The following is a 10,790-nucleotide window of genomic DNA, read 5'->3' on the forward strand; positions in this document are numbered from 1 at the left end:
GCCCTTACACAGCCTGGAGGTGTGTTTGGGGTCAATGTCTAGTTGAAAAAACAATTATAGTCCCACTAAGCGCAAACCACACGGGATGGCGTTTCACGTGGTAGCCATGCTGGTTGAGTGTGCCTCGTAGTCTAAGTAAAGAGTTTCTCCAGCAATGCACCCCAACACAATCACAACTCCTCCATGCTTCATGGTGGGAACCACACAGACTGTAAGTCTCACAAAGACACGGCTGTTGGTGCCAAAAATTGCACATTTTGACTCATCAGACCAAAAGATTTCCACTGGGTCTAATGTGTTTCTTGGCCCAAGCAAGTCTCTTATTTGTGTACTTCAGTAGTGGTCTCTTTGAAGCAATTCTACCATAAAGGTCTGATTCACACAGTCTCTTCTGAGGCTGGAAACTAATGAAGTAATCCTCTGCAACTGAGATAACTCCGCTACCTTGTCACAATACAATTGATTGGCTCAAACGCATTAAGAAATTCCCCAAATGTACTTCTAACAAGGCACACCAGTTAATTGACATTCATTCCACATGGTGACTTCATGAAGCTGGTTGAGAGAATGCAAAGAGTATGCAACGTGGTCATCCAGGCAAAAGGGTGGCAGCTTTGAAGAATGTACAATATGAAATGTGTTTTGATCTGTTTAACACTTTTTTGGGTACTACATGATTCAAAATGTTATTTCATAGTTTTTATATCTTCTGTATTATTGTCCAATGTGGCAAATAGTAAAAAAAAAACAAGTGTGTCCAAACCTTTGACTAGTACTGTACATGAATAGTAAGAGAATTTTCTCACAAAGCAGATAATTAATTTGTGCCCGTGACAACCGACGGGTATAGAAAATACAGTGTGGGCTTCTAAAAGTAAATAAATGAGGCCCCGGGGGAGACCATGTCTGTTGGAGCCATCACAGCGTGACTCATATTTCCCAGCATGCCTCTCAAACAGCTCCTCAGTCACCAGGGTTATTCCACTCCTCCCTCCCATCTGCCTTCCCATCTCAGACCGGAATGAAACTCCTGTGAGTGTTCCGTTACAAAGCTGTGGCTTGATATCAGATTGTTATGAGTCCGGTTTAGTTTGCGAAAGAGCACCGCTTGCATTTTATTTAAATGTACACCAATTAACATACACTATCTGAGAAGTAATAATAAATATATTTTTAAAATGCATATTCCTTTGCCTCCTTTCCCAGTAATAATGAGCTACTAATCAGTATTTTGTAAATAGTGCCCCACCCTGCAAAGTTCAGGCCTTCTATTCTATGTCTTTCATTCTTGGCCAATTACCAGGCCTCGAATGGACATCAACAGGCTATCAGCTGGGAATGTTGCACATATGAATAGAGTTGGGGACAATGGGTATGATTATACTGTAACAAGCCTGGTTCACACGTGCTGAAATCGACTGCTTTTTGAGCAGGCCTTTGTAACAAGGTTTCAAGCTGGAACGTTGAGGGTTGGAGCCACCTGCTTCATATTGTGCATGATGGCCAAGCACCAGGTTCTACAATAGAACTTTGTCTACTTTTCAACATACAAAAATTCTGAAACGACTTGGATGCTGCCAAGTTTAATCTTTACTTCAGAAAAACAAAATAATGTTAAACCCGTATAAACGTATACAAACTGAACACATGAAATAGAGCTTTAAAAACCTGTGACACTGAGACTGTATATAAAATGATGATATTTTAGGATTATATTTTAAGCAGCTGATAATACGATGACAGACCTACAGTAGTATAAGCATTTTACCCAGAAAATGTGCTCTCAAACAAATACTGTTAGCAGGATGGCATTCAAAAATTCAAACTATAATACTGAAAGCTTAAAAAACGATGCATCCGAATGTAGAGGAATTTTCTGACTGAGCCGACACGTGGAATTTAGTGAATGTGGAGCATTGCTTTTGAATAATAAAAAAAAAGCTAACACTTCTTCTTGTTGTCAAAAAAAATTTAAAACTGAAAAACATTCTATGACCTCTTCTAAACACTTTGTAGGCACTTCTATGAAACAACAGCTGCCCCCTATTCACAGCAGGTTTGGGACCATTTCAAGCCTATACAGGAACAAATGCCATGTCCAATATTCTGCCCAGCTCCGACAGCCCACACAGCTGGCTCATTTAACCCTGATCCACCAAAATGACATCAGGCTGAACAGAGTCAAGATTAATTGAAATGGGCACTGGGCCAAATGATAGCGATAAGTGACAGCTCACTGACAATTGAGTCATCTGGGTACTTGGGGGCAAGATAGCTTTTACACAGCAGCACCTGAAATGGAGATCAAGGATTAGGAATTGATGGTGGGGAGATTCAAAGTCTACAAAATAGCTGACTGCACATAAAATACTAGTCTGCATTGCACAAGAAATATCCTAAAGAAATATTCATCCACCACTGAAATAAATAGGAACAATTTCAGAATATGATTACAGGCTAAAATGTCTTTAAAATCTCTTTAAATTGAGCTTCTAACTGTCAAGGAAGCTGGACATGTCACTAGGCAACTACGGTTTGTGGGAAAGCACAGTTCTGATTATTTTAGACTTACTGGTTGGCTGGGAACCACATGTGACCTTATAGGAAGTCCATATACTGACAGCAAGTAGGAATGTAGCGATGAAGCCAAACACCTGTGGAATATAACAAGATGGCTCATTATTCGTCTATAGAAAATTACTTTTTGGTCATCTGCCAAGTATTAGGGAGGGACAGATGTAATTCCAGAAGCTGATTACTTGACAAGATGGGATGACTTCATAAATACCAATATCTCCCTATTTAGAAAGTTAAGTAATGCACGCCCTCCTCATAACGAACGGAAATAAACAATAGAGCTTGAATGTTGTTCGATCTTTGCAAACAGGCGCTCTAAATTATAAACAGCTAAACACTGACACACTACGGTAGATCAAATGTACGGAAACTGTACCACTGCCCTTGTAAGGTGCACCAAATAAGGAGAAAAGTATCTACTATGTTACTCACTGAACCAGCGACAAGTTCAGAAGCACCTTCATTCTTGACAGCTGCAACAATAGCGGCAATGAGGACAAGGACTGTCCCAACCGCATAATGCAGGAACTCCTGAAACCAAGACAAATAATGTGTAAAATTGTGTGCGCACATGTGGGTGTGTTTGTTTGGGATTTGCACGGCCGCTAACTCACCGTCAGTGTCCAGTTGATGCAGGCGATCTTGCTCTGCAGTCTAAACACATACATGAGGTAGAAGATGAGGAAGGCTATAAAGAACCACAGCGTCACCACCTCAAAGTACTGAAAGGCTGTGTAATCCCACTTGCGTCTTGAACAGTAAACACAGAGGAACGCAATCAGAAGGGTTACCTGCAAAACGCACAAAAACATGTGTTTTCTCATGTTAGAGTCTGACTGGAATCATGAAACAGTTGACAAAAAATTTTCCCGCCTGTCTTCAAAAATAGTTCTGGTCAAACATTCTGGTACCAGGTTGGTCCAGAATCTTGGATTCCAGTATCAAGTATATTTGTTTTAGGTAATTATAGAGGTTGTTCATATAATCTGTATGTTTTCAGCATGTTGGTTTATATAATATGTATGTTAACATCTTGTTGAACCATATACAAATTGAGAGAGCTTTTTGGGCTCTATTATTCTTATTAAAGCTTCTAGATCAGTGGGGCAGATCCCAGAGGGTTGTAGTGGAGAATTGGGGAAGGATCCACCCAGTGATGCATAATTGGATGGTCAGGGAACATTATGCAAGATGGTACTGAATAAAAGTGTGTCCGAGACTGGGAAGAAGGTTGTTCTGCAGAGCAGCACGGCTTTACGACTTTCAAATAAAGTATATTTTGGATTCACAGACTCCTGAGTTGTTTCAGGTTTTTGGCAGTCTAAAAGAAGGAGTAGATTTCCACGACATAACCCAGCACTTACTTTGCTAATGTCCAAGGCTTTTACAACTTTCACATTCTTGTTATTGAACATGCTTCACTGCTTGTAGGACTGCACTAAAGTGTTGCCTAACAATAAACCTATCAAACAAAACACTTCTCTAAACAGGAAGCAACAAACATGGGCTTCCTCCACCTTTCCTCTGAATTATCAGACCATTGTAGGGAGGAAGATGTAACCAGCAAAAATTTTGAAGAAAAATAGCAAATGTGTTAACCACACAATTGTCGTTGCTTGTTTCTTCTAGACCAAAAACAGAAAAAAGTGTAGAACAGACCTTTTTTGTAATTCTATAACTTTCTGTTAGAAGTAGAGATGGGAAGTTTGACTCTTCCTACTGACTCGGCTTTTGTCGTGTCATTCAGTAAAAAGTTTGTTTCTTTTCGTGTCATTTCGTTCATTTCAGTCAGCAAAGCCTAACCCCCCCGGGCCACCGAATGCTCATCACCGTAATGTCGTTTACGTGTCTTTTCTACTTAAGCAAAGGCTGATTACAACTATGTTCATTACAATAAAAAATCAAATACTACATTCATTACTATAGGCCATGTGTCCAACTATCTGTTCCAAACATGTATTTACAATTCTACTTTCTTCATCAACTTCTCTTTGCGAACGTAAAACAGCTGATGGACGGGGAGTAGGCTACTGAACTGGAAGACAGCAGTTGGGGTAGAACTCAGCTGCCAGTCGTTCAAATGAATGAAACAACCATTAAATTTGCACGATAAAACTGAACGAGTCAGTGGGTTCACAAGTGTTTTTTACTTTGGGCCAGGGACGTCACTAGAAAATCATAGATGGGGGGGGGCTATGCCTCGGTATGGGGGGTCTGGGCATACTCCCCCAAACATCTTTTCATAATGTATTTTTAGACTAACAATGGGTGTAAAATCTATCAAAATTAGGTTATTTTTGGTCAAGGTTAGCAAAAAGTATACCCGTCTCAGTTTGTGTTAGACACTGATCTAATATGGCTTAAATTCTAAACAAAAACTGTAGTAAACAAAAGTATTTGGGCTATATTAACACAAACGTTTTTGTGTTGGATGGAAGACAGAGTGGACTTCTTTGTTTCCACAATCTTTATTGCATTGAGCTTTCATGAGAAATGGGACTGATAGAAAGATTAAGTCTATAGAGAACAACAAACCAGGCAAGCCTAGTTCAACCCGCAATAGAAAGTATTGCCCTCTTGAGATTCGAACCCAGGTCACCCATGTGGAAGACTGTGTCACTAACCACTCGCCACAGAACACTACAGCCGAAGGGTGTCAGTATAGCCTTGTGTCTATCCTGAACAAATCATCTTTTACCACTGGCCATTTTAATATCTAATTGGCCATTCGTGAATGATATTGATACAGTTAAACTGGGTAACGTTTCTTACTAAGTTTATCTCCACCACAAAATGCGCCTCTGAACTGTTAGCTTTTGCCACAGGCCATTTGAACAGCTTATTAGCCAGTAATAGGCTTTACCAGTATCTACAAACCCGATTCCAAAAAAGTTGGGTCACTGTACAATTGTGAATAAAAACAGAATGCAATGATGTGGAAGTTTCAAATTTCAAAATTTTATTCAGAATACAACATAGATGACATATCAAATGTTTAAACTGAGAAAATGTATCACTTTAAGGGAAAAATAAGTTGATTTTAAATTTCATGGCATCAACACATCTCAGAAAAGTTGGGACAAGGCCATGTTTACCACTGTGTGACATCCCCTCTTCTTTTTATAACAGACTGCAAACATCTCGGGACTGAGGAGACAAGTTGCTCAAGTTTATGAATAGGAATGTTGTCCCATTCTTGTCTAATACAGGCTTGTAGTTGCTCAACTGTCTTAGGTCTTCTTTGTCGCACCTTCCTCTTTATGATGCGCCAAATGTTTTCTATGGGTGAAAGGTCTGGACTGCAGGCTGGCCATTTCAGTACCTGGATCCTTCTTCTATGCAGCCATGACATTGTAATTGATGCAGTATGTGGTCTTGCATTGTCATGTTGGAAAATGCAAGGTCTTCCCTGAAAGAGACGACGTCTGGATGGGAGCATATGTTGTTCTAGAACTTGGATATAACTGTCAGCATTGATGGTGCCTTTCCAGATGTGTAGGCTGCCCATGCCACACGCACTCATACAACCCCATACCATCAGAGATGCAGGCTTCTGAACTGATCGCTGATAACAACTTGGGTTGTCCTTGTCCTCTTTAGTCCGGATGACATGGCCTCCCAGTTTTCCAAAATGAACTTCAAATTTTGATTCGTCTGACCACAGAACACTTTTCCACTTTGCCACAGTCCATTTGAAATGATCCTTGTCCCAGAGAAAACGCCTGCGCTTCTGGATCCTGTTTAGATACAGCTTCTTTTTAGACCTATAGAGATTTAGCCGGCAATGGCGAATGGCACGGTGGATTGTGTTCACCGACAATGTTTTCTGGAAGTATTCCTGAGCCCATGTTGTGATTTCCATTACAGTATCATTCCTGTATGTGATGCAGTGCCGTCTGAGGGCCCAAAGATCATGGGCATCCAGTATGGTTTTACCCTTACGCACAGAGATTGTTCCAGATTCTCTGAATCTTTGGATGATATTATGCACTGTAGATGATGATAACTTCAAACTCTTTGCAATTTTTCTCTGAGAAACTCCTTTCTGATATTGCTCCAATATTTTTCACCGCAGCATTGGGGAAATTGGTGATCCTCTGCGCATCTTGACTTCTGAGAGACACTGCCACTCTGAGAGGCTCTTTTTATACCCAATCATGTTGCCAATTGACATAATAAGTTGCAAATTTGTCCTCCAGCTGTTCCTTATCTGTACATTAAACTTTTCCGGCCTCTTATTGCTACCTGTCCCAACTTTTTTGGAATGTGTAGCTCTCATGAAATCCAAAATGAGCCAATATTTGGCATGACATTACAAAATGTCTCACTTTCAACATTCAATATGTTATTTATATTCTATTGTGAATTAAATATAAGTTTATGAGATTTGTAAATTATTCCATTCCTTTTTACTCACAATTTGTAGTGTCTCAACTTTTTTGGAATCGGGTTTATACTAACGTACTGGACTTGTCATGGGAATTGAGCAATTGATAGCGAGTCTGCCAAAGCTATTTCATTTCATTGCATAAGAACGTATTTTTATGTTTCATGGCATAACAACTTACCTTTTTGTTTCATTCGTGAATGACATTGATACAATAACTATCAATAAAGGCGACAATAACTAACCTTTTCATCAAGTGAAATGATGAGAGAATCATGGAAAAAAATTAATTAATTAATTTTGTTCACAATAGATTCGAAATTGAGTCTTCCACGTGAGAGGCACTGTCTTTAACCACAATATTACGCATTTCACTAGCCGCTAAACACTATTGCGCATTGTGTTAAACTGACTAACGTTTCGTATTAAGTTTACCTCCACCACAAATAGAGTCTATGAACAGTTAGCTTTTGCCACTGGTCGTTTATTAGCCAGTAATAGGCTTACTAATATCTACTAACTTCTTAGGAATAATCACAAGAATTGAGCAAAGCGTGTTCTCACTAAGTCTGTGAGGGCTGTCCCACTGTCAAATCGTCAAGTGCGCGAGGGCTCATCCCCAGACATTTTGAGCCCTTTATGCAGCCTTTTCGTAAGTCCACATACACTAACCTTCGCTAGCTTTATACTGAATCTGCTAGCTAAAAACTGAGCCATAATGGGAGATAATTCCCTTTCTTTTCCACACTCCTGGCTTGCTAGTAAATCTTCCTTTGAATGTTTTGCATATGTATTTTATGAGGTGTGTATCATGTGATTGTGTCGATATGATGTAGATATGCACAATTTGCCTCTTTGCACATTTAGAACAGCCATTGTGCCTGCATTTTTACAGTTGTTACACACGCATGCTTACCTCGGGACCTAATTGCTGCTATTTCTGCATATTGGATGCACATGCTACCTTCCTTCATTTGACACGTTTGCACATCTTGAATGCCGTTTTGCATAAATTGCCATTTATACCTGAACAACTATTATCCCAGTTGTAATATACACAATACCTAATACTTACTACCTAATGTATGCCCTCCTATATTTACCTTATTGCACATCTACACACTCCACTGGTAATATACTTATACTTAATACTTGTAAATATTGCCCTCCTCTATTTGCACTTCTGGTAAAATGGTAACTGCATTTCGTTGTACTGTACTTGTACTGTTCAAGGACAATAACGTTGAATCTAATCTAACCTAATATTGTTTTAGAAAAAAAACTTTTACTGTCATCTTCAGTCAGATGTGTTTTTTTATACAGGCAGTTCTACTACAGCATGGCACTGTAGGTACTTCATCAATATGTACTTCATCACCCACGAAGTACGTAGGCTACTTGCAGTACGTATGTAGTATGCGATCAAAGATTAATCAGTCCTTCTTATGTGTCCCTATGTTGGAAAGAAAGGCCGAACAGTATTGGTTGTAGCCAAACTGACACAAAAAATTGATAACCAGTGGAGAAGCATCATCCACACCTAACACGAAAGCCCGCCCACAGCTGTGGGGTTAAAATACAAACGAAGAACTAGTGTTTCCAAATTTCTAAAGCAAAAAAGAAGCAAAGGGGGCTGTCTAGCAAAAATATTGTGGTTGATGGCGATGTGTTTTTTTTTTTTTATGTAAACATTTTTTACTTTGAAGACAAAAATACACAAATGTACCTCCACAGGCGCCATAGTAAATGAGAATTGGTTCCGAATCGTTTACATAGCAAATAATGGTAAAATCATTTTAAATGGTAAGTGTTTGCTAGAGTGAAAAGACAAAGAATTTCAGAAATATTATGAGCACCGAGCACTTTTGGATTAAGATGTTCCAAATGTGCGGGCAGAAGTGTTTCAATGAAAAGGGTTTATTCCTAGGTACATATATGGGCGTCATTATAGCATAACACCCCAGTAAATGCATGACAAAGTCGAAAATAAGTTTGAGGATTTATTACGCAGTCACACTTCTATCGGTTTCTGTAAAATGTTTAACTGTCGGTTAATGTATGACAATTCCCTAATCTGTATCACGCTTTATGATTAATTGTTGTGGATCTAAACGGAGAAAAACATGATCATGTCCGGTGGAAGAATGCTTTATTTACAGTTTATTTTTCGTACATCATCCCGCCTTCCACCAACTTCAGCGCATGCTATTTCCAGGTTTTTTTTAACAAAAACTACTAAGAAACAGACAATATAAAATACAAACCAACGCAACATAAAAAAAAATATCAAAACACCAAACACTTCTAAATATATACAAATCTTACCACTTGGGCAATCTTCAACAATCCTTGGAGAGAGCGGGTATATCCCAAATTCAAGTAACCTACGTTTGAAGACGATGTCGTCGTTGTGGTGGTAGTTACAACAGTATGAGACATTTTAATATGGAAATAAAATGCAACGGTTTAAATATTATAGAAAACAGTTTTCCGTTGTCTCAGAAACACAGACAGCTGCTACGTACAGGGCTTCGTCTACTACAGCCGGGGGTGTGGTTTTCAGGAAACAGACCGCGGTGAAGTTATTTTTTTATTGGACAATCGACAGACTTTCTGCTCTTCAAATCTCAATAACTCAAAGTATTCATGTAATCCAGTATTGTTCTTATTGTGATTAGAAAATTGTATACGATGTTGCAAAGTCCTCATTTGCCCATATTTTAACCGAGCATAAAGTAAACGATCCACGGAGAACTAACCGCTGTGTTATCCAGCCGAAACCGAAATTGAAGCGATCTCCGGGCTGGTGATGGTTGTTGAAGCGTTCAAACTGTATACAAATAAAGCCAGCTTCTTCAAAGGTCAAGTTTCACTAGCTTTTACAAAAAAAAGAGGGGGGGCGACGACAATGCACATTTTTTCATTTTTTTGTAATTCTGAAGTTTCAAAATTTGACGGAACTTCTTCAATTTAATAGCTCCTACAATAGGTGTGCCATGATTATAAAAATATATATATTCTTGATCTGGGGAGGGTGAGAAACACCCAATGCATAATCAGAAGAAAAATTTCAATAGCCAGGGTGCATTTTGTATAAATGACGAGGCATGTCTAATCATTGCGTGCACCCCCCCAAACGAAACATATTTAGAAGTGTATATACGTGCATATGCAAAGCCGATATTAACTTGTTGATCAGTTGAATGGACATGTTGATTTGAAAATCATCAGAGAACTGGAAAAGAGGAATGTTGTACAAGAATACATTTATTTTACAGTAATTATAAATATGAATGCATAAAATGTGCCTAGATACAAACTAAAAATATATAAATGGGTCATAAAAAGTCAAAAAAATTATTCCCACATTTTGTCCCACTAAAATCCCCATAAAAACGAAATATCTTCAAAACAGTTTGATAGCGAGAATCAGTTTTCTTTGCTGTTTTCCTGAGATTGCTAACTTAGCATGCTAACGCATCGCACGCTAATGCCTGATGTCAACCAGATACCTCAAACTAATTGCATTGCGCCGGAAGTCATTCATTGTCAATTAAGCAATCCAAAATGGTGCGTTTCCAATGTGATGTTGCATTGCGGTGCGTTTGATGTAACGCATGTGCACAATTGTGCTATGTGCAACCATAGTGTGTGAAAGCACACTTGCGTATTTGGAATGGGAGAACTGTTCCATATGGTTTTGTAGTCTGATTTCAATGATAAATAGAACAATAATAATGGGTGTCATAAACATATTGGACTGCATGCACATAAGGTGAATTATTTCATTGTTCACATTTATTTTGATACAATGCATATTTGTGTA

The 10,790-nt window shown here is 38.8% G+C and overlaps 1 protein-coding gene across 1 annotated transcript; it reads right to left on the minus strand.

The window, feature by feature from the left end:
• Nucleotides 1-1,575: 1,575 nt before the first annotated feature.
• Nucleotides 1,576-9,510, minus strand: cmtm7 (CKLF-like MARVEL transmembrane domain containing 7). The gene is given in 5 exon segments (NM_001311001.1): nt 1,576-2,292; nt 2,573-2,654; nt 3,010-3,108; nt 3,192-3,368; nt 9,290-9,510. Coding segments are annotated over 5 exon segments (486 nt in total). The 5' UTR covers nt 9,404-9,510; the 3' UTR covers nt 1,576-2,278.
• Nucleotides 9,511-10,790: the final 1,280 nt, after the last annotated feature.

The sequence above is a fragment of the Esox lucius genome, chromosome 20 (assembly GCF_011004845.1).
Source record: "Esox lucius isolate fEsoLuc1 chromosome 20, fEsoLuc1.pri, whole genome shotgun sequence".
Taxonomy (NCBI): Eukaryota; Metazoa; Chordata; class Actinopteri; order Esociformes; family Esocidae; genus Esox; species Esox lucius.